This window comes from Syngnathus leptorhynchus, chromosome 1 (genome assembly GCF_054491065.1).
Source record: "Syngnathus leptorhynchus isolate UIUO chromosome 1, UIUO_Slep, whole genome shotgun sequence".
Taxonomy (NCBI): domain Eukaryota; kingdom Metazoa; phylum Chordata; class Actinopteri; order Syngnathiformes; family Syngnathidae; genus Syngnathus; species Syngnathus leptorhynchus.
This window is the reverse complement of record NC_141195.1, coordinates 1,121,568-1,146,768: the sequence shown is the minus strand read 5'-3', so window position 1 is coordinate 1,146,768 and position 25,201 is coordinate 1,121,568. Positions and strand designations below refer to the sequence as shown.

Sequence of the window (25,201 nt, the reverse complement as noted above, 5' to 3'; positions counted from 1 at the left end):
AGTTTTACACGCTAGTCATTTCGCTTCATATAGTCCTTATTTCCATTCACTTAAAATACAACTTGAAAATGTATTTATGACAAAAAAAAAATTGGGGTCCATGACGAAACCGCATTAGACAGAAAGTCGCGTCAGATCGAAATGAGTAAAATCCAGATTTAGGTGTATTGACAGTTTTGCCGTGGACTAGGTGCATTTTTCCAGTCGTGGCAAATCTGGGTATGTGTGCACACCTCTTTGGAGTCATGTAGCATGGAGAGAAGCTCGTTGACTTGAGCCACACGGTCTTCCACCATGTGCAGCTGCTCGTCTACCTCCTTGCGTTTGGACATCAGCTCGTCCACTTGCCTCTGAGACAACACAAGGTGATGTGATGATCATGGCTCCTCACCCTTCTCCTCTTAGACAATCACTCCGCCAACACTCACCCTGCTGTCCTCAAGGATTTTCTGGTTGCTGTTGTTGACCTCAACAGCTTGGGCTGTCTTGTTGATCGCGTTATTCAGGGCGTCCTGCAGCGCCATCATGTCATTGTGGAAGTGCGAGAGGAATTTTTTGGCAGTTTCACCCGCATTCATGTTGTACTCCTGACGACGTGCCAAGTTCTTGTCTACATGCTCCAACACTGTCCGCACACACATCAGTTCCTGTCTGACACATTACGAAATTCACAAAATTTACGAAACTTACGCTTTTTCGCCTCCATCTTCTCCTGATCGGCCATTTTCTTCTGTCCAGCCCAGCTTCTGCTACTCATCTTGTCCAAAATGACCTCCACCTCCTCCATCTTCCGCTCCTGCTCGCCTTTGTCCTGATCTATTTCCGTGTTGTTTAGCGACCAATTTGCCATTTGCATGATGTCTGCAAGGTTTGACAACCACAATAGTATCAGAGGGGATCTTCCAGTAGTTTATGACAGACAGTACAGGGCCATTAACTGGTCAATTTGTTTTATCGCTCATAATTTATAATTATTGCTCCTCTTATTTGTCTATTTATTTATTTATCCATCCATCCATTTTCTGAACCGCTTAGTCCCCACGGGGGTCGCTGGCGTGCTGGAGCCTATCCCAGCGGTCATCGGGCAGTAGGCGGGGGACACCCTGAACTGGTTGCCAACCAATCGCAGGGCACACAGAGACGAACAACCATTCGCACTCACACCTAGGGACAATTTGGAGTGCTCAATTGGCCTATCAAGCATGTTTTTGGGATGTGGGAGGAAACCGGAGTGCCCGGAGAAAACCCACGCGGACACGGGGAGAACATGCAAACTCCACACAGGGAGGGCCGGAGGTGGAATCAAACCCACACCCTCCTAACTGAGAGGCGGACGTGCTACACACTGCGCCACCGAGCCGCCCTATTTATTTATATATTTATTGTTTATTTATTTGGGTTATTTGCTTATTACTTATTCATCGCTCTTGTCTTTTCATTTTTACTCTTTGTGCTATTTGCTTGTATGTGTTGTGTAATGTGTCTAGTCACCGTGGGACAGTGGGAAACGTAATTTCGATCTCTTTGTGTGTCTTAACGTGAAGAAATTGACAATAAAGCTGACTTTGACTTTGATAATCAAGCCAACATCGGGTATGGAAACACTTGCTGTATAAACTAGGTGACAAAAAAATGTACTTTTCTTTTATTGTTTTTAATAGTTGAGCACTTTCATGCAAGATAATTCATTAAAATTCGTCTGCAAATAAAATTAGGATATAATTGACATCGAAAGAAATACACCAGGGTGTTAAAAATGAAGAAATAAAATCTTCAACAAGCCAAACTGAAACATTCAAGATAAGTTTCCCATTATAAACGCGCCTCATTAATACTACATATTGAATGGCAAAAAAAGAAAGAAAAGAAAAACACTAAGACTTAAATGTCAACTGTCAAAAGTAGTGATGTGTATTTCGAGCCATTGTGTTAACAAACACTGAAACATTCAAGATAAGTTTCCCATTAAAAACGCGCCTCATTAGTCCTACATATTAAATGGGAGAAAAAAAAGAAAAACACTAAGACTTAAATGTCAACTGTCAAAAGTAGTGATGTGTATTTCGAGCCATTGTGTTCATTTGAACGAGCCAGCACATTGTTGTTAATTTTTAATTGTCAATCACTGAATGCACAAGCCAAAGTTGTGCAGTGTAGAGCCTTTTTCCCCACCACATTGAGGAGGGTGCAGCACGCCACCGTCAAACCCATTGATTGAATATGTGGTGAGGGGCGGCCAACACAGAATCGAGTATTGCTGGGTGCCCAGAATAGGAAAATGATCTCATGTTATTTTGGTAAACGTATTGACAAGTGACGGCCTGATAAAACTAATTTGCTCCTGAGCTACTAGATTTTCTCTCTTGCTTGCGACATCCTCCTTCTTAAAAGGCTTTTTTTATAAATGTGAACAAAAGCACTGACTTGGACATTCATTTATTAATCTGTTGGTCTAACCAGTGGCAAAATCTCAGTTTTTACTTTCTGGTAAACTGTCACGTCAACACTGAGCAAGTACAATGTAAAATGGGAGCTCACAGAGGCAACGACGGCCGTAAAGAATATGAGGGACAGTGGAAAAATTTGTTATAAACCAATCAGTTTCTGAAAATAGCGACGTTTTTCTCATTATCAAATTTAACCATACAAAAGTTATCAGGATGTTATTTTTTTGTTTTATTTTTTTTAAGGGTGTTTTTACTCTAACTGTTTGTGTTTTAAGCATAGATAGATGGTTATCTACATCTGCGATTGACTGGCAACCAGTTCAGAGTGTCCCCCATCTACTGCCCGAAATTAGTTGGAATAGGTTCCAGCGCCCCTCTGTGAGTCGTCACCTTATCGTGGTGGAGGGGTTTGCGTGCCCCTATGATCCTAGGAGCCATGTTGTCTGAGGCTTCATGCCCCTGGTAGGGTCACCCATGGCAGAAGGGTCCTAGGTGAGGGGCCAGACAAAGCACGGCTCAGAAGACACCTGATGATGAATACAATAAATGGATGTCGTTTTCCCTCGCCCGGACGCGGGTCACTGGGGCCCCTCTCTGGAGCCAGGCCTGGAGGTGGGGCTCGAAGGCGAGCGCCTGGTGGCCGGGCCTTCGGTCATGGGGTCGAACCTCGGATTCAGGAGGAGCAGTGTGGCTTTCGTCCTGGCCGTGGAACAGTGGACCAGCTCTACACCCTCGGCAGGATCCTTGAGGGTGCATGGGAGTTCGCCCAACCAGTCCACATGTGTTTTGTGGACTTGGAGAAGGCGTTCGACCGTGTCCCTCGGGAGGTTCTCTGGGGGGTGCTTCGGGAGTACGGGGTGCCGAGCCAACTGATAAGGGCGGTTCGGTCCCTGTATCACCGATACCAAAGTTTGGTCCGCATTTCCGGCAGTAAGTCGGATTCGTTCCCAGTGAGGGTTGGACTCCGCCAAGGCTGCCCTTTGTCACCGATTCTGTTCATAATTTTTATGGACAGAATTTCTAGGCGCAGCCGAGGCGTTGAGGGGGTCCGGTTTGGGGACCTCAGCATCGCATCACTGCTTTTTGCAGATGACATGGTGCTGTTGGCTTCTTCAGTCCGTGATCTCCAGCTCTCACTGGAGCGGTTCGCAGCCGAGTGTGAAGCGGTCGGGATGAGGGTCAGCACCTCCAAATCCGAGTCCATGTTCCTCGGTCGGAAAAGGGTGGAATGCCCTCTCCGGATCGGGGATGAGATCCTGCCCCAAGTGGAGGAGTTCAAGTATCTTGGGGTCTTGTTCACGAGCGAGAGCAGGATGGAGCGTGTGATCGACAGGCGGATCGGTGCAGCATCGGCAGTAATGCGGACTCTGTACCGGTCTGTCGTGGTGAAGAGAGAGCTGAGCCAAATGGCAAAGCTCCTACCCTCACCTATGGTCACGAGCTATGGGTCGTGACCGAAAGAACGAGATCCAGGATACAAGCGGCTGAAATGAGTTTCCTCCGCAGGGTGTCCGGGCTCTCCCTTAGAGATAGGGTGAGAAGCTCGGTCATCCGGGAGAGACTCGGAGTAGAGCCGCTGCTCCTCCACGTTGAGAGGAGCCAGATGAGGTGGCTCGGGCATCTCATCAGGATGCCTCCTGGACGCCTCCCTGGGGAGGTGTTCCGGGCATGTCCCACCGGTAGGAGACCCCGGGGTCGACCCAGGACGCGCTGGAGAGACTACGTCTCTCGGCTGGCCTGGGAACGCCTTGGGATCCCCCGGGATGAGCTGGAGGAAGTGGCTGGGGAGAGGGACGTCTGGGAGTCCCTCCTAAAGCTGCTGCCCCCGCGACCCGACCCGGATAAGCGGAAGAAGATGAACGTGAAGGTGAAGGTTCCAGCGCCATGACCCTCGTGAGGAGTTCATTCATGATAGTATTACCCTATTTTCACGTTTTTTAGGCGCGGGTTAACATCTTAGATTTTCTTCAAAATGTGCGGCGCGCCCTATCATGCGGTGGTCCCGATGTGTGGTGTTGTTATAAGCCGGACGTATTAAAGAGCGCCATGAGAACGTTACAGGGAGAATTGTGGGCGTGGATTTGCAGTACGCCCCGCCCTGTGTGTGTTGTTGTTGTTGTAAGGCGGACGTAGTAGAGAACGCCATGAGAAAGTTGAAGGGGGCGGTGTGGGCGATGGAAGTGTGGGCGTGGATTGGATATAAAACGGGTACATGCGTCATGCAAAAAATCGTTGTTATGACAACAGTGAAAATGGCAGAATCACGCGTATCAAGCACAGTTCAAACTGAAGGCCATCAGCTACGCGGAAGAGCATGGAAATCGAGCAGCCGCGAGAGAATTTGAAATCAATGAATCGATGGTTCGCAAGTGTCGGAAGCTGGAAAATGACCTCTGACAGGTCAAGAAGACGCAGCTGAGTTTCCGCGGACGTAAGGTGAGGTGGCCCAAGTTAGAAGAAAGTCTCGAACAGTGGATCATCAAGCAAAGAACAAATGGGAGAAGCGTTTCGACGGTCACCTTTCAACTAAAAGCAACAACACTAGCAGAACAAATGAAAATTAAAATGAAAAATTTTCAAGGAGGTCCGACTTGGTGCGCTCGTTTCGTGAAATGGTGCCATTTTTCCATCCGGACCAGGACTACATTGGCGCAGCAACTTCCAGCGGATTATAATGAAAAGCTGGCCATCTTCCGCTCCTACTGCAGCAAACGCATCACCGACAAACACATCCATCCAGCCCAGTCACATCACCAACATGGACGAGGTGCCGCTCACTTTCGACATCCCGGTGAATCACACTATGGAGAAGAAAGGGACCAAGACGATCGCGATATGCACAACGGGATATGAAAAGTCTTCTTTTACTGTTGTGCTTGGCTGCCATGCTAATGGACAAAAACTGTGGCCTATGGTGATTTTTAAGAGAAAGACTTTGCCTAAAGAGAAGTTTCCAACACGAGTCATCATTAAGGTAAATGAAAAGGGCTGGATGGATGAGGAAATGATGACTGACTGGCTGAGGAAGGTGCATGTGAGGAGACCAGGTGTTTTTTTTCCACCAATCACCATCGCTGTTGATCTGTGACTCTATGCGTGCCCATCTCACAGCCGAAGTGGAAAAACTGGTGCAGCAAATGAACGCCAATCTTGTTGTCATTCCGGGAGGCACGACAAAGCAACTCCAACCACTGGACATCGGAGTGAACTGGCCGTTCAAAGTAAAGCTGCGAGCGACGTGGGAGCGATGGATGACCGATGGAGAGCACTGTTTCACTAAGAGTGGAAGGCAGTGCTGGGTGAGTTACGCCACAATTTGCGAATGGATTGTGGATGCTTGGGCAAACATGTCTGGCACTGTTGTGCGAGCTTTCGTAAAAGCCGGCATCATAGCCGAGGAGCCACACGCCACGGAAAGTGACAGTGAAGAAAGTGAACCTGGCATGTCAGTTGGAGATTTCAATGCAGAAACAGAGGATTGACGACTTCGATGGGTTCAATTGATGACCATTATCGGTAATAAAAATGTGAATACCATACTGAGTTTTGCTCTCGCATTTTTAAATACATACACTTGTATGTTTGTATGTGTGTGTGTTGTCGATAATTGAAAATGTAAATGAGAACTTTTACGGGGGAAATGTGGTTGTGGATTTGCAGTGTGTGCGCGCGTGGATTGTTTAGATAAAATTCGCGCCCTATGAGCCGTTGCGCCCTATGTGTGTGTTAAACAGTCATGGCACACAACTGAGACTGTGCCTTTTATTACAGTGCGTCTTTTGAATGTGAAATTACGGTATTTTTATTGCTCCATAAAACCCTTGCTTCAGTTACCAATTGGCTCAATTGGTAATTTCAAGTCAAGTCAAGTCAAGTCAAGTTTATTTGTATAGCCCAAAATCACAAGCAGTCTCAAAGGGCTTCACATAGACAATCAATTGACAATTATTCTCAAAGCATCCCCTGATCTTGGGCTCCCAAAAGGGCAAGGAAAAACTCAAAAACCCCTACCAGGGGAAAAATGAGAAACCTTGAGAAGGGACCACAGATGGAAGGATCCCCCTTTCAGGATCACCAGGCTGCAATGGATGCAGATTCACAAATTATTTCAATGCCGCTTTGTTAAACACCCTTAATTCAGTTGCGCCTTTACGTCTTAAAACTCATCCCAGGAGGCTTACTTTGTGGTACACAGATAAAACCCGTACACTTAAATATGCAGGAAGCTTGAGGGCAAATGCTGTGTAACTAAACTTCAGGTTTTCCGTCAGGCATGGTGTGACAGCCTGCTGAAATACAAAGAAGCGCTCATTTATCAAAAAATTATTATTTCATAGCTGCTACCTCAGTAGAAGTATGATTAGTAAGACATGATTAAAAACGCTTTTCTATGCTATTGCCTTTAATCAACCTACGCTGGCCGATTCGACTGACATCTTCCTTGACTTGACTCCGGCCCCACCTCCAGTCACTATCAATGAACCCATGAAACTAGGGCGTGCCAGACTTTTAGGTGTCCCCTTAACCTGCACCTGTTTTGCGGAAACAGTGGGCACTACATCTCTGACTGCCCGATAAAACCGGTAAAAGGGGTGACTCACCAATGGTGATGGACATATTAATGAGTCATGTTTCAAGTTCCTCCACTTTCACCGATTTTGTGATTTCTGCCTCTCTCTGCTGCAATAATCTATCCGTCCCTGTGTTAGCTCTTGTTGATTCTGGAGCAGATGAGAACGTAATTGACCGTTGTTTAGCAGAAAAAAATGGGCATTGACCTGCGACCCTTACTCACCCCTAAGAGAGCCACTGGTGTCTCTATGGAAAATCATGACCTTTTTCAAGTTTTCAGGAAGCATCTTGCCACTTACCACGTGCAATCCAGGGGGCCACTGCCTCAGGGCCATGCTTCTGCTGCTAACATGTAACATCACACGGCCTGAACAGGAGGCCATGGAGTCCTACATTAACAAATCCTCGGCAGCAGGTAGTATAATTCGGCCTTCTTCGTCGATGGATGCCGGTTTATTTTTTGTGAACAAAAAGGAGAAGACGTTCTGTCCTTGTGTGGACTACCATGGTCTCAACAAAATAACTGTCAAGAACCAATATCCCTTGCCTCTGATTGATTCTGCTTTTAACCCCCTTCATGGTGCTGTCATCTTTTCCAAATTGGCTTTGCATCAGGCCCATCATCTGGTCCAGATGAGGGAGGGAGATGAATGAAAGACTGCCGTCAACACAAATAGGGGATATTATGAGTATTTGGTTATGCCATTTGGATAAACATCACATACGCAAGGTGATCCGGAGGCTTCTCAAATACAAGGACAAGAAGTGTGAGTTCCATGTGGCTACCTTTTGGGGGTATGCCATTGTTGAAGGCCAGCTCCAGATGGACCCCGCCTAGTTGACTGCTGTCTCCCAATGGCCTCAGCACTCATCTGGGAAAGAACTTTAATGCTTCCTAGGCTTTGTCAATTTCTACTGGCATTTTATTATGAACTACAGTCGTGCCGTGGCACACCTTACAGCTCTTACAGCTATGTCGGTACGCTTCTGTTCGTCAAATGAGGCAGATTTTGCTTTCCGCAACCTCGAAAGCCGGTTCACCTCTGCTCCAGACATCATCAACACGGATCCACAAAGAAAGTGCATCCATCTCTGAGAAGGGAGTAGGTACAGTCCTTGGAGGATGGTAAGGTCCAAACATACGCCTTCACACACAGGTTGTGTCAGGCAGAACAAAATTACAGGACTGGGGCCAGGAAACTTTTGGCCGTGAAGGTGGTTTTAGAGCAGCTTTGAATGGAGTCACCTTCTAGAAAGACTGGCGTAACCTTTCATCGTTTGGACTGATCACAAGAAACTCAAATACATCTGCTCTGCCAAAAGGCTGAAACGCCCGTCAAGCTAAGTGGGGCACGTTCTTTGACCGGGTCACATTCACATTCATTCTGTCCTACCGCTCAGGGTCCCAAAACCCTAATGCCCTGTCTTGCCAGTTTACTGCACAGGGCGCCAAATCAGATCAGGATCTAATCAAGTGAAGTCAAGTTTATTTGTATAGCCCTAAATTACAAGCAGTATCAAAGGGCTTCACATAGACAAACAATTGACAATTATTCTCAAAGCATCCCCTGATCTTGAGCTCCCAAAAGGGCAAGGAAAAACTCAAAAAAACCCTACCAGGGGAAAAATGAGAAACCTTGAGAAGGGACCACAGATGGAAGGCTTCCCCTTTCAGGATCACCAGGCTGCAATGGATGCAAAGAGGGCACATAAAATACATAATATGGAAATCAAAAAGTGGATGTCCAGGCCAAAGCGAAGAGCTGTCGGAGGAGCCCTCGATCGTACTGGCAGTGTCTTCGAGGAGGGTAATCCGCTGCAGTTCCCTCATCCTGAATTTAGTCCACGAGAATCTAGATAGCAGCTGTCATCTTGGGTGTCACCTAATCTTACCTCCTACGTGCTTTATGGCAGTGGTCCCCAACCTTTTTGCGCCACAGACCGGTTACGTGTCAGAAATATTTCCACGGACCGGCCTTGATATAAATAAATAATACATTTATAAAAATAAATAATACATTTATAATAAATATATAAATACGATGAAATAAAATGATGCATCATCATCATCAGTTCCCTTGCTCAGCGACGGGGGTGCCACCATGCGTACAGCCAATTAGTTTAGTTAGTCTTTGCCAGTTGGTTCAGTCCAGTGCTAGGGGCTCAGCTTCAGCTAGCGACAAGCCCAGGTGATGTAGGTCCATGGTGATGCGGGGTCGTTTTCAGCCGGCAATGTTTGGTTGGAAGTTGAGGATAGCGTGATTCGGTTGTTCAGGGGGGAGTCTTTTGACATGGCCATACCAGTGCAGCTGAGGTTGTGCTGCCAGCTAGGATGCTGGGGGCTGTTGGGTGCGTTTCCGCAGCACAGAGTTGGGGACTTAATCTGTCCATTTTATCCCCTCTCTAGTGCACAGTGCTCTGGTGTCAAAGCCATCGATTCTGGCAGCCTGAGAGGCCAGGTCTCTGCTCCGTAAAGGAGGATGGACAAGACCGAGGACTTATAACTATATCCTTAGTTTGGTCTCTCTTGATATGGAGTGATGTCTCCACAGTGGTTTCCAGAGTGTTTTCATGGTAGTGGCTGCCATTTATTTCTGGTACCATGGTGCCGTTGCTGGTGATTATGGAGCCAAGGTAGGTAAAGGATGGTACAAAATGGACTTCTTCTCCATTGATATGCAGCGGCGGAGGGGATGGGCCTCCTATGTGCATCAGTTTTGTTTTTGGCCAGCTGACCTTCAGACCCAGCTTGTTGGCTTCCTCTTGGTAGATTTCCAAGGCTTCTTTCAACTGTTCAGAGGTGGAACAAAATAGCGTAGTGTCATCTGCGTATTCCAGATCAGTGAGGCTCTAACTGCCTAGTTTAACCCCAAGAATACGCGCACATATCCGTTTCATCAGATGGTCAATGATGCAGTTAAAAAGGTCTGTTGCAGGTGCACATCCCTGTCTTACACCGCTGTTGATTGAGAACCAGGTGGAGTTAGTACCATTGACACGCACACAGCTTTCGACATCACTGTAGAGGAAAGAGGGTGGTAATTTTTCTTGGTGCTCCAACGATGATGAGAATCTTCCTGAGGGAGGTATGGTCCACAGTGTCAAAAGCCGCCTTGAGATCAAGAAAGGCCATTTAGAGGTGCCTCTCTTGGCGGTACTTGTGTACCTTCTCAATGATGAGGCAGAGGGCAGAGATTTGGTCTGCTGCGGAGCAGTTTGGCATGAAGCCCACCTGTTGGGAGCGTCTTTTGCTTCTAATGGCCGGGAGGGCCCCGGGTGAGAAGTATACTCTTTCCTGGGATAGAGAGAAGTGTAATGCCTCTGTAGTTGTTACAGACCATTTTATCACCCTTATGTTTCCAGAAGGGGAGAATGATACGACTGGCATAAAACCAAATATAAACCACACAAAAATAAAGCTTACCATTACATTGAATTAGAGCTTGTTTCTCAGAAATGAGCCGGTCCCATCTAGGCGTAATCGGAGACAATGACACCCGAAGTGGTTAAGGTTTGCCTTTTGATGCAGGATGCTTGGTCTCCATGTGCCGAAGCAGTTTTGAAGGCTTCATTGCCTCGTTAGCTAGCCACATACTATGCAGAGTGGGCTTGGCACGTCAGAGTCACCTGTGGCGATTAATCCATATATTAAGTAGGACTCCAGAAAGATTCTTTTAAATGCAGCTTTCTTTTTCTTAGAAGTTGTAGCCTCTTCTTCTTCCGTCGCCTCATTGGGCTTTTTTCCCTTTCCAAAGAAGCTTTTCAAATGCATAGTATGTGCTGAAAATAAAACTACCTTAAAATCCAGTTTTGGCTTGCTCCAGCTCAGTGGCCTAGTAGTAGAGTGTGCCCTGAGACTGGAAGATTGTGAGTTCAAACCCCGGCCGGGTCATACCAAAGACTATAAAAATGGGACCCATTGCTTCCCTGCTTGGCACTCAGCATTAAGGGTTGGAATTGGGGGGCTAGATCACCAAATGGTTCCCGAGAGCGGCACTGCTGCTGCTCACTGCTCCCCTCTCCCCCAAGGGATGATTCAAAATCACATGGGGATGGGTTAAATACAGAGGACAAATTTCACCACACCCAGATGTGTGTGTGACGATGATCATTGGGACTTTGACTTTTAAACACCTCCATTTCTTGCTCATTTTTGCTTGCTTCGCGGCCTCGACTGGGGTGACGTTACGTGACCGGGTCGAGCGTCTTGACCTGAATTAACCTGTGTCAAGAGACACAGATGCATTGACGGATGTAATTGGGAGAGAATCGCCAATTTTTTTTTATATTTTCAAAATAAATTTTTACTCATTTTGTTAGCTTTGCGGGCTTGACTGGGGAAACATATCACGTGACTGGGAAGAGCGTCTTGACCTGAATTAATTGATTGTCAATAAAAAAATATATATATCATTTTTTTTCCCTGTGTGGCTTGGCGGCCCGGTACCAAGTTACCCAGGGACCGGTACTGGTCCGCGGCCCGGTGGTTGGGGACCACTGCTTTATGGCATATGTGACAGAAAAGTAGTTAAAACGATCAGCCACTTATACAATCAATAAATGTATCAATACATGTCTGAGCATTTTTCTATAAATTCTAATGATTCCTACCATTTAAATCCGTGGTCACCACGTTGATAAAGGCCAGCAGGTTGTGCGCCCTTTGGTGAGTATCAAAGGTGCTATTTGTCAGCTTGCTGAGTCGATCGGCTTTCGCTGCAGTCTGAGGATACCAAGGTCAGCACACACATAAAATGTTTATTTTGCACCAAGCACTCTAGTTGGGTATTTGCAGTTTTACATTCTGTGCGGTTGGCTGGGCTGATAGTGATATGCCACAGTGTTTAAGATGCCAGGAGGTCAACCAAGAAGAGGAAGTTGGCATATTGAAAAACAATCTTGTCTTGATGACCAGAAAACTATTGACTGTCACTGTCGAGTGCTTATGTCCAGTGACCCTTTCTGTAGTAACCCAAAACTATGCTTGCTACCCCAAAATACATATGCAGAAAACAACCACATAAAATAAATACTGACTTCAATTTTGTATACAGATACAATAGAATTAAGTCTGTTGTCAAAATAATGTGTAAAAAGCGGAGTGCTTTATAGAAACACGCATCACCTTATCCTGCAGCATGTCCACGTCTGCGCTGATGTTTACAATCTCGGCATCCAGTACAATGCCGCGATGACGGCTGTTGTACTTCTCAATGGCATGCTGTGATGGCCACAAGATGACAAAAAATTGTATGAGAACAAAGTTCAATGCCACATGGATTGGACAAAGTAATACAAACATCCTTTCCCAACTTTTTAAGACACACACTTAGTATCTCCCAGCATCACTACCTCCCAAAATCCGCATGTCACCACTAAAAACAAAGTTGGTTGAATGTATTTTTTTATGCTGTTTTTGCAGCACAGCGCAAGGTTTACCAAACATTTCAAGTCATGCACCACCTTAACACTCTGACAGGATTGATGCACCAATACCAATATCAAGCCACCCCCAAAAATGCAAACCCTAACCCTCTAATTATATTTATGAAGGCACAACTCCTTAAAACGCTCCGTTGCAAATAGTACACCCCTGTCAAGCAATCAAAAACAAACTGATGACTATTTTAACAATGTGGACAAGGATTTTCCAATCTTTTCATGCCAACTGCCCTCTAAAAACCCTGATACAGTAGGGGCATCCCTGATGCCAAACCCCGCAACCCAAATATTTTTAATGACAGAACAGCCTTTTCAAAAAAAATTTAATGCACACATCACCTTTACCATGACTGTAGAAATAGCGCACACTCATCATTAAACCACTACAACAGCCCCCTCAACTCCCCAAAAGGATAAAAGTAGATTAATAATTTTCAGCCTCTTGATGTACTGACGTTATGTCATGTAAAAACTTTATCCAAACTTTACACATTTTAAATTACGCCTTTCAACGCAACAGCATATTTAGCACACTACTAACTGCAGCAACGCAAACCATCCTCAACCTACTTAAAAAAAGAAACCAAAATATCGCAAATCATCCTCAACCTACTTAAAAAAAAAAGAAACAAAAATAAAACATACAAGAACATGTATGTGTGTGCTTGCATGTGTATGTTTGTGTGAAACCTACAGTAACATCGTCAACAGATGCGTTGAGCTTTTGCAGCTGCGTCCAGGCCATGGTGCTGGCGTTGAGGTTGTGCAGCTGTGCAGCGAGCGAGTCAAAGTCGATCTGATGCAGATCATCCAGCAGGACGATGACGCAGCTGTCACATGCTGCCATGGTAATGGACACTCACATCACATGACATGCCTGTATGTATGCTTGTGTGCTTTTGTGGGTATGAGGGGCTGCCAGGGTGTTTCAGGGGGTTTTGCTACCTTTCACATTCAGTACGGAAAATGAAAGCAGTTAGGTATGATATTTCAGTTATAACAAAGGCGTGTTATGTGTGTGTGAATAACTTTTTAGTAGGGACTGTGATTGGAACATGGTGTTTTGACTGCTGCCTCTGATCTCTCTCCTGCCCCCTCCTCCCCAAGGTCTGGATGATGACTGAATAAGAGGTTGCTGTCTGGATTCTGTGCCAAGTGACCAGGGAAAGATCCAAGGTGGACCATTTTCTCGGAGGTAGATTTCTGCAGTGACCAATTGGACGGGGACGTACTTTGCTCAAGACATCCTATTTCAGCACTTTATCTGATCGAATGGACTTTCATGTATTTTTGCTAATATTGTCGACCATTATAGTATGTGTTAAATGTTGCCCACTCTGCATCCATTGCAGCCTGGTCATACTGGACTGGAAGGGGTTTGCAGTCTCTTCTCAAGATTTACTATTTATCCCGTTTTTTTTTCTTGCACTCCTATGGGTTAAGATTAAGGGATATTGTTAATATTTTTTTCAAAGCATGTAAAGCCCATTGAGACTTTTTGTTATTAAGGGCTATATAAATACATTTGACTTGACTATGAAACCATTTCTGTAGTGGTGAGAGAAGCATTTTAGCTGTGAGTGTGAACAAATGTTGCAATATAGTGTGTTAGAGCATTTCAGTACTGGCAGTATTTCACGAGAGTGCGTTAACCTTAATTCTGAATTGAGTACCTGATGATGGCTCATACGTGTGTGTGTGTGTGTGTGTGTGTGTGTTGTGTTATCACCTTCGCAGTGCAGGTCGTGATCGTGCACAACGGGTACGTTGTGTTCTTGTGAACAGATTTCACACTGTTTTCCTGTCATACCATCCCGACAGTGGCACTCTCCGGTTCGCGGGTTGCACTGACCGCCCCTGCAGTCGCATTCTGATCTCACAAACAAGTCACAACCTCAGCACCTTTGGCGGACATTAAGTTACAAACCAGCTTGTTTGTGTGTGTGCTCGCTCACGCTTGCATCCATCAACTCCATAGTCCCAGAATCCAGGAGCACACTGACGACAGTTGGGTCCGTTGACTCCAGGTTGGCAATTGCACTGACCACTCTGGGGGTCACAAGGCTGCACCAGTGCTGCCGAAGCGTCACAGTCACACGGTCGACACCCACCGCATGACTCAAAGCCGAACGAGCCGTCCTGCGAGAAAGGAAGAATTACATGTTTATCTGGAGTTGTCAACAAAATTGAACATGGAAATAGAAATACAGTTGTCTGTCAAAGTCAGTGTGTTTATTGTCAATTTCTTCACATGACAAGACACACAAAGAGATCGAAATTGCGTTTCCTACTATCCCACGGTGGCAAGACATATTACAGATACAACCAAACAATCGTTGTTTGAGAAGCTCGTTTGTCGTTTGGATTCTCGTGCTGGTTTTACTAGAGCGCATCAAGACGCGGCACAAGTGTTGTTTTGACCGTTCAACGGGTGTTCAGAGTCGCTGGATTAGCCACTACCAGGACGCTACAGGACTAGACAGCAGCCTATCCATCCTCGTGCCTAATCACCGCAGCGGGTCCACTTGTTGGACCCGGGTGGGTAAGTGTTGCTGCCTGAAGTATTCCTGATCATCATCATTTTTACCTAACCTAAACCATGTCAACGCAGTGGGCTCCAGGTGGAGCCCATGTGTGTAAGTACCTGAATCCTCTTAACTAAGCAGTCACCATCTGCAATTGGTTGTTAGTGCCAGGACTCTTAGCGCTGTACTGCCGCTATTTCTTGTACTTTACAGGCACTGCTTGGAGAAGTGTGCAATGGCTTCGAAAAAGGATGTGGAAGATTTAAAGCGATCCAATGAGGTCTTGAGAAAGTCAGTGGAGTTCATGAGCCACCAAATGGAGAGCATGACAACCACGCAAGATTATATAATGGATATGATGAAGGAAATCAAGGAACTAAAGAGACTAAACAAAGAGAAGGATGTGAAGATTGATCAACTGGAAAACAGGCTTTCTGATCTCGAACAATATACTCGATTGAATGATATTATCACTGGACTGCCAATAAAACCCCGCTCATACGCAGGTGCGGCAAGGTCAGGAGCTGTGACCAGGGGAACAGAGCTTAGTGATCAGGAAGATACAGTGCAGCGGCAAGTGATAGAATTCCTACAAAAAAATACATCAGCATAAATGAAAATGATATAGAAGCTTGCCACTCTCTTCCCCAGAAATATAAGAGCAGGCCGGCAGTTATCATCATGAGGTTCGCCAATAGAAAATTTAAAACCAACCTTCTGAGCACCAATGTAGAATGATGAATGGGTCAAATGTGTATAGAAATGAACATCTGACCAAAACCAATACCGACATAGCGAAGAGGGCTTGGTTCCTCCGTAAAGAGGGAAAGATTCAAGCAACTCTAACTGCAAAATATACATAAAACCAAATGGAACACCTGAGCAGGCTCGAGTGGTCATGGTTAGGAGATTGGGGGAGTTGGACAAATTTGCATAGGTAGGCCTACTTCCTCTGTGATGCATGACGGTTTTCTGACGTCACTTCTTTAATGATGCATACATTGCACAATATTTCCTCATATAGAAGCGCAAAAACTGAACTTGACATCAACAGTACTAATGACTCTCCATGGAATACATTATCAATTGACCATCCTGATGTTGATTGTTTTGAATTCATGAATCAAAGTGTAACTGACAAATGCAATATTTACTTGATGATGAATTTAGAACAGCCAGAGATCAATTCCATAATTCCAGTGTATCTCTTTTGCATGTACCGTATTTTCCGAACTAAAAGGCGCACTGAATTATAAGGCGCACCTTCAATGGATGGGCCATTTTAAAAATGTGTCCATATATAAGGCGCACCGGATTATAAGGCACATAAAATAGAAGCTATACTGCAACAAACTGAGGTTGACTAGGGTTGCGGTACGCATCCACTAGCCAATAACCAATGAGCCCTCTGTAAACAATTGTGTTTCTCAAACTATCCTATAAAATGATCAACCATGTGATCAGAGCTGCAAAAAAGAAACATTATGCCAACGAAATCATCAAAAGCAGCAAGAACATGAGGCTGCAGTACTTCTGCAGCTTTTACTCTGACCCCAGCCACTGAACAAGAGATTCATAACATAATTTCATCTCTTAAAAATACTTCTTCTGGTCATGATCACTTTGACTTGTGAAAGAAGATGCAACAGCTTCCTCGATAATCACAATATACTATATGAACACCAGTATGGCTTTCGTAAGTCTCATTCAACATACATGGCTATCTCTCATTTAACAGAGAAACTATACAAAGCTCATGATATGAAAGAATACTCTATTGCAGTTTTCCTTGATTTATCCAAGGCATTTGATATAATAGACCATGAGATTCTCTTATCAAAATTAAAGCATATTGGATTTTCTACGATATCTCACTGTATTGGTCTGCCAGTTACTTGAAAGAGAGGAAACAATATGTTTCATTTAAGGACTTTGACTCCCCCCAGTTAGACATCAAATGTGGAGTCCCACAAGGTTCCATTCTTGGACCCGTGTTATTTTTAATTTATATTAACGATCTCTGTAGAGCCTCTCACCATCTGTCAACCATCTTATTTGCTGATGATACTAGTGTGGTTTATTCACATAGCAATCTCAAACACCTTCTCGCAGTAATAAACAATTGCAAACGTTTTCTCGGTGGTTCAAAGCAAATAAATTGTCTTTGAATATATATATATATATATATATATATATATATATATATATATATATATATAAACTTCTTATTGTTCAACTGTGGGAAAAGTTGTTTGGGAAACAAAGATGTAGCGATCTTTATTGATAATAAGTTAATTTCTCTAGCTTCATCTGTCAAATTTCTGGGCATATTAATTGATGACAAACTATGCTGGAAACCTCATATTAGTAAGATATCTACTAAAATTGCTAGGAATACAGGTATTTTCAGTAAACTACGGCATACTTTGGACAGAAAAACAACTCTGATGCTTTATTACTCCCTAATCTACCCATATATTAATTATTGAAATGTAATTTGGGCCAGCACTCATCTTACCAAGTTGAATCACATCTATTGTCTACAAAAGCATTGTGTCCGAATCATTCTACATGCTAACTACCTTGCTCATTCACTCCCGCTATTCCAGGAACTATCACTTCTCAGCATATACCAGGTAAACTTTCTCCACACAGCTCAGTTTGTCTTCAAAGCAACCCACAATCAATTCCCCATTACACTCAATAGCTTTTACAGGAGAAGGGAAGACTATCACTGTCATAACACCAGAAATAAAGCTAGACTTGAGTTGCCCCCCATACGAACTTCCCTGTCCAAATTTAGTCATCATTTCAGGGGTGCCAAAGTATTTAATCAACTTCCTATCCATTTCTTTGACCTTTCGTCCTTCATGTTTAAAACTGCTGTTCAACAACACATATTCACAAATCACATATGCACTATGAACTGTAGTAGTATTACCTGAGTTAGGGTACTTCTTACCTTGGCTACTATTATTATTTTGCCTTGATGATCCTATTATTGGTTCAGTAAGGATTTATTACCATTATTTGTTTTGTAAATTATTATTACCATCCTTTTCTAATTCCACAGTTTTTAATCCTACTTCAAATATGAGGCTAAATGATTGATTAGATATATTTTTATTAAATTTTCTTTAATTTTAACTTGAAGTCTGAGGGAAACCTTATAAGCCCATCATGGTTTCTAGTCTTCCTTGCGCATAACTATTTTCTTTGAATTTTATATATATATTTTATATATAATATATAATATTATATTGGTCCAAGGACAAACAAAAAATTCAAGTAAACAATACAAAAAGTAAAAACAAGAAGGCACATACAATGAATAAATAAGCGCAATAAATAAATAAATAAATAAATAAATAAATAAATAAATAAGAGCAACATGGTTGAAATGGAGCAATTGGGCATACAGCAGACAGTCAGAATATAGCGCAAAAGTACAGGAGGAGTAGTACAAGGCAGCCAACGTGCCCCAAAAGGCCAGGACGTTATGCAGCCGAGGGTGGAGAGAGAGTTCAGGATCCTAACAGCCTGGAGTATGAAGCTGTTGGTGAGTCTGGTGGTGCGGGAGCACAGGCTTCTTTACCTCTTCCCAGAGGGCAGTGGATCAAACAAAGTGTGAGCAGGGTGACTCACATCACTCACAATCGTGGTTGCCTTGCGGGTGAGATGGGAAGTGTAAATGTCCCTCAGGGAGGGGAGTGAAGCACCAATAATCCTACCAGCTGTGTTCACTTTGCGCTGCAGGGCCTTCATGTTGTATACAGTGCAGCTTCCACCCCACACAGCGATCGGTTGCTGGGTCAAAATGTCTGCATTGTAAAAGCTTGTGCAGACATGTCATATAAAAGTCAATGTTTACTTTACAAATAGTTGTCTGCTCACCTATAAAATGTGAAATTAGACAAATGTTTCTGAGAGTGAATCGCTTCTTAATTTAGACTCATTGTGACTGGGACATCCAACCAGCAAATCCCAAAGGCTCTCCTGATCATAGCCTTCAATGCCATACTTGTCACAAAAGCCCTGGTAGAGGAGGCAGAAATAAGGTTTTGGCCTTGGCTCCAAAGACAGTGTGGAGGAAACAAGAATCTCTTGGTTGGCTGCAGCGAGTTTCAACATGACATTTCTTTGAGACTTTCTTTTCCCTGAGACTGGAAGGTCATGGGTTCAAACCCCGGCCGGGTCATACCAAAGACTATAAAAATGGAACCCATTGCCTCCCTGCTTGGCACTCAGCATTAAGGGTTGGAATTGGGGGGTTAGATCACCAAATGATTCCCGAGCGCGGCACCGCTGCTGCTGACTGCTCCCCTCTCCCCCAGGGAATGGATCAAAATCACATGGGGATGGGTTAAATGCAGAGGACAAATTTCACCACACCAGATGTGTGTGTGACGATGATCATTTGGACTTTAACTTGGGACTGTAACTTTTTTCGCTGCAGTGGTCTGGGTTTAAAAGAGCAAAATAATGGTGGACTGAAGCTGTCGACCTTGCAATCATCTCAATGGCAATGTTGGTGATGCGTCAGGCAGAATTTGGCATTGAAAAAAAAGTCAGCCCCATAAAGATTGTTTAAGAATTGAGCAGGCTTGTTTTCAAAGCACATGCATTTGATATGGGAAGCTCGCTGCTAGCTAGCAGTAGCTGAATTAACATTATAATCTAGCTTTGTTGTCGCTCAGATCTGCAGTTTGAAATCTGCGATGGCCATTAAGCGTTTAGGAATGGGCAGCAGTTGCTGTTTGGAATTGTATTGTTAACATCCAAGTTTGACTGCTGCAGTAATCTCAACAACCAAGTTTATGTTTCTTCATTTATTCAGATTTTACGGCGTAGCAGAGCACAATTATAAGGAGTCACACCAGAGTTCCTTTTCTTCAATATTATGTGGGTGCCAAGTATATTGGAAAATACACTTTTTTTGCTTTTATATTCATTTTATTGTAGAGTTCGAATCTCCAAGATAATAGAAAAGTGAAACCAACCCCCAAGGTGTTGTAGAGATACTTTTATGATCAGTTTGAAGGCTTATTTTTTACTTCGTTCAGTTTTCTCCATTCTCTATTTCGTATTTTTTTCTATTAAGTCACATCCTTTGGGGCGAGACCACCAGACACGGTAACGGGTGTGGCCAAACAGTTTTGCAAATCCACCATCACTATTACTCAGAGAGACTTTTGTAGTCCAAACAACTCAAGGTTGCCGAACTGGAGAGATCAAATTCTGTTGTTGCACAGTAAATACCATTGCGTTGACATCAGGGACATCAATCCACACAAATCATTGCATCGTCCCCCAGCACCAGAAACTCAAAGAAGTGCCTGGTCAAATTTCATTTTTCAACCAGTGTTCCCACATCTGTGGGCAAAGACATGTATGCTCAAGGACGAGTGTTTCAGAAAGAGTTGACTTTGTTAACGCTACAATATAGTTCTATACTAGAACTGTGGAATAACGGCGAGGCTGACGTCAGGGCGCACGCGCGGCGTTGTTGACAATGGACGAGGAATTTGATCGATGGATTTAATGATTTGTAGTGACAGATGGTTTGATAATATTGTTGTAATATGATAGTTATTTGAAATATACTTTATATATCGTTATATGGGTCTGTGGAATAATTAGAAATGCAACTTACAACTGGTCTAACGTCAGCATATGCGGCGCATACTCGGCATTGTTTACATAAAGGAGGATCTATGGATTTAATGAATTGGAGTGACACAGATGGTTTTATAAACGTGTTATTTATGTAATAGTTATTTGAATAACTCTGAATGTTACGTCAGGCCCGTTCTCAGCTCTTCGTTTGTGTTTATGTCACGTTAGCATACCAATTGTTTAGCCTGTTGCTTGTTCATGTCTGTTCTTGGTGTTGGATTTTGTCAAAAAAATGTCCCCCAAAATGCGACCTATACTCCGGAGCGACTTATATATGTTTTTTTTTTCACATTGTGCATTTTATGGCTAATGCAACCTATATTCCGGAGCGACTTTTAGTCCGAAAAATACGGTACATGTTGGGATTTCCGTCTGTCCAAAAACGCACCACAGCTGTTATCAAAAGCACACAACAGCAAACTGTGCCGATGCAGCACAATCAGACCGACACAACATGAAATCTCAAGATTCTCCGATTAGCCACGCATATGTGATTAGCAAGTGGCTCACCAGCCCTTGAGCTAACTGACCACTGGCTATCGTATTTACAATGCGCTCCATAATTAATATTGGACAATTTCACACGGCAAAGCTGAATATCTCTGACGGTACATCAGGGTGCTGTGGCACAGTGGTTGGGAAACACTGTTTCAGTGTGCCAGAAAACATGTAAAGCTGCAGAGCTAGACTGCAAAAAAAACCTGCACATTTTTTGTATGTTTGTTATGCATTGAGCAGCGAGATTCCAACATCATCTCTCCATCCTCCAGTCTCTCGACACAACCACTCTGACGAATGATGACCAAACTTTTACATTAGTTTAACGTTTGCATTATATGTAATTCGATTACTCGTGCTTAATTTGAAATGCTCAGCTGCTGCAAGCCTGCTGTTTATAGCAACTGAGCCAACCCAATGTAAATGGCGCCAGCTTGCCCTACTTGAGTGTACGTTATTAGAGCCTCATTCCTTGGAAGCCTCGAACCTGCTGACTTGGCAACTCTGGCTCCCAAGCCGATGACTTTGTGGCTTTGAAGCGGGGATGGAACAGCGGAGTCACTGCCAATGTCATACGCCGATCCCACACGTCAAAATAATATTATGAATAAAATATTATACATACGTACGTGGACGATGGACGTTTTTATTTCACGTGGTGATATGATCACACAGCATTGCATAAGCACAGAAAAGAGACACAGATACGTGCCTCTCATGCACAGCAAAGGTGTGCTGCGAGACGGCTCACCTTTAATTGTGAACATGCATTTAAGACAAACATATTCATTTTATTGTTGGATAGAAATGACATCAGAGAGATAAGACAAAATAATGTATATACTGTACAGCCTAAATCAACCGGAGTATAAGTCGCACCAGCAGTAAAATGCACAATAATGTGAAAAAAAAAACATATATAAATCGCACCGGAGTATAAGTCGCACTTTTGGGGCAAATTTATTTGTCAAAATCCAACACCAAAACAGACATGAACCAGCAACAACAGGCTAAACGATACGGTATGCTAACGTGACATATACAGAAACGGGGAGTTGAGAACGGGCCTGACGTAACACTCAGAGTTATTCAAATAAATATTACATAAATAACACGTTCATCAAACCATCTGTTTCACTCCAATTCATTAAATCCATCGATCGTCCTTTATGTAAACAATGCCGCGTATGCGCCGCGCCGCTGACATCGGACTCGTAAGTTGCATTTTTAATTATTCCACAGACCCATATAACGATATATAAAGTATATTTAAAAAAACTGTCATATTACAATATTATCAAACCATCTGTGTCACTCCAATTCATTAAATCCATTGATCTTGCTTTATGTAAACAATGCAGCGTATGCGCCGCATATGCTGACGTCGGACCCGTTGTAAGTTGCATTTCTAATTATTCGACAGACCTATATATCGATATATAAAGTATATTTCAAATAACTATCATATTAAAACCAGCTCAGTGGCCCAGTAGTAGAGTGTCCGCCCTGAGACTGGAAGGTTGTGGGTTCAAACCCCGGCCGGGTCATACCAAAGACTATAAAAATGGAACCCATTGCCTCCCTGCTTGGCACTCAGCATTTAAGGGTTGGAATTGGGGGGTTAGATCACCAAAAAATGATTCCCGAGCGCGGCGCTGCTGCTGCTCACTGCTCCCCTCTCCCCCAGGGGATGGATCAAAATCACATGGGGATGGGTTAAATGCAGAGGACAGAGCCCTTTGAGACTGCTTGTGATTTAGGGCTATATAAAAACTTGACTTGACTTAAAACAATATTATCAAACCATCTGTGTCACTCCAAATCATTAAATCCATCCATTGATCAAATTCCTCGTTCTTTATGTCAACAACGCCACGCGTGCACTGCAGAGATCCAGCATATAACTATATTGTAGCGTTAACAAAGTCCAAAGTCAAAGTCCGCTTTATTGTCAATTTCTTCACATGCCAGGCACACAAAGAGATCGAAATTACGTTTCCCACCGTCCCACGGTGACTAGACAGTACACAACACGCACATCAAACAGCACAAAGAGTAAAAACGAACAGACAAGAGCAACAAATAAGTACTAAGCAAATAACCCAAATAATAAACAATAAATAAATAAATAGACAAATAAGAGCAGCAAAATGGAGCAAGCGCGCTAATAGCAGACAGCTAGATCATAGCGCAAAAGAACAGGACGTCATGCAGCAGAGGGGGGAGGGAATTCAGGATCCGGACAGCTTGGAGCACGAAGCTGTCCCTGAGTCTGGTGGTGCGGGAGCGCAGGCATCTGTATCTCTTCCCAGAGGGCAGAAGGAAAGACGTGGGTTTGGTAAACGGCTCTTTATTTAACAAAACAAGAGTTCAACGAGCCAACAACTACTGAACTTCCAGCCAAGGAGGTGGAAGAGAGCTCCATAAATAGGACCGAGCGTGCGTAAAAGCCATGTCCGAGCCCCATCCACCGTCCCCGGACAGCCACCCGGCCAAGCGCCGGCCCCCGACTTCCATCCACGGAGGTGAAACAGAGCTCCCATCGAGAATGACCGGGCGTGCGTAAAAGCCATAATAGTTTTTTTCAAACCTTCTGTGTCACTCCAAATCATTACATCCTTCAAACTCTTCATCCTCCGTGTCACTTACAAACAAAGCCGCTAATGATGCCGGTAGTACATGGGGCCCTTCGTCATCTTCGTCATCCCGTCATCGAATCCTTTGCCCTTTATGTAAGCAACCGCCGCGCGGCACGGGTGACGTCACTTGCAGTTCAAATGACAGTAATCCCTAGCTACATCGCAGTTTATTTCCTGCGGTTTCACTACATCGTGGATTTTTGAATTTTGAAAATTTGTGAAAAAAAATCACATATAAGTCACTCCTGAATACAAGTTGTCCCCCCCCCAAACTATGACAAAAACCACGACTTATAGTCCGAAAATTATGGTAATTTCCCCAAGACTGTTAATAGAACTATTAACGGCGAAGCTTATTGAAAATGCCGTTTTGTGAAATTCAGCTCTGGGGCTGAAAGTTTAGTAATGGGGCTCAGTAACCATCCCTAGTCATGTCTGGTTAAAAATTCACTTTAACGGTACGTTTGGCAACCAAAACTGAACTCTGTGAGGCTAGGTTAACCAACACTCTTGATGAGTGGCTTGTTTCAGTCCAGCATTTTTTGATTTTGAGGGGTTACTTTCAGAGTAGTTATGTACGCATGAGTTGAACGTTTAGTATACACAGACAAGCATTAGCATCCGGTTGGTAGGGTGATTTATTTTCATCATATTTACATTATTTTCAAGTTTTTATATTGATTGTGAGCTGCTATATTGTAGTGTAGAGGTTTGCCACACATTGACCTCTTACGTTTGTGGATATAGATTTAGATTATGTAAGTGATGTGTCTAATTGCATATTTGTACACATCTGACCTGTACTTCATCAAAAGCTCAATATGCGCTCTGCAACGGCAGAGCAAAAGCTTGGGAGGGAGACTAGAATTATAAGACAGCTGACCCCAGGGGTCAGGGATGGTATCATTCCGCAAATAGCAAAAATTCTGCATGTAACTGCCATTTTTTTAACTACTACTTTCTAGAATAACTTCCAGTAAGTCTTTTTCTGTTAAAAAAAGTGGGTTTACTTCCAAAGAAAAACAAACAGAATGATCAAAAATCAATCAGTGAACAGGTATATTCGTGGTTGTCTAACCCCCCCAAGTATGATGGGAACTACTGCACTAATCTGAGCAGTGTGAACATTATCTGAAACGGTGATAAATTCAACTTGTAAGCACTAAAATGACACTGTTTTTTAATGTGTGGTCAATTGAGACAGTCACGTGTTGTCAACACACCTGACAGCGGTCGCAGTAAGGTCCAATCACTCCGGGTTTGCAGCGACATTGCCCAGTGTGCGGGTTGCATGACTCGGTACCACATGGTGAACAAGTGCAATCTGTACAACAACAACAACAACAACAGGTTTAAAAGGCGTGCTGATCAAACAACTACTTTGTTGACCTATCATCACTCA

The 25,201-nt window shown here is 43.7% G+C and overlaps 1 protein-coding gene across 6 annotated transcripts in view; it reads right to left on the bottom strand.

The window, feature by feature from the left end:
- lama5 (laminin, alpha 5) overlaps nt 1–25,201 on the bottom strand; it is a 237,792-nt gene that overhangs the window by 66,695 nt on the left and 145,896 nt on the right. For all 6 annotated transcript variants that reach the window (XM_085923196.1, XM_085923214.1, XM_085923231.1 and 3 more), the window contains 9 exons: nt 25,023–25,123; nt 14,417–14,600; nt 14,191–14,331; nt 13,156–13,301; nt 12,145–12,240; nt 11,631–11,742; nt 691–861; nt 429–625; nt 234–350 (listed from right to left, as the gene is read on the bottom strand). In XM_085923196.1, coding sequence (XP_085779322.1) covers nt 234–350; nt 429–625; nt 691–861; nt 11,631–11,742; nt 12,145–12,240; nt 13,156–13,301; nt 14,191–14,331; nt 14,417–14,600; nt 25,023–25,123 — 1,265 coding nt within the window. The remainder of the gene's footprint in view (nt 1–233; nt 351–428; nt 626–690; nt 862–11,630; nt 11,743–12,144; nt 12,241–13,155; nt 13,302–14,190; nt 14,332–14,416; nt 14,601–25,022; nt 25,124–25,201) is intronic.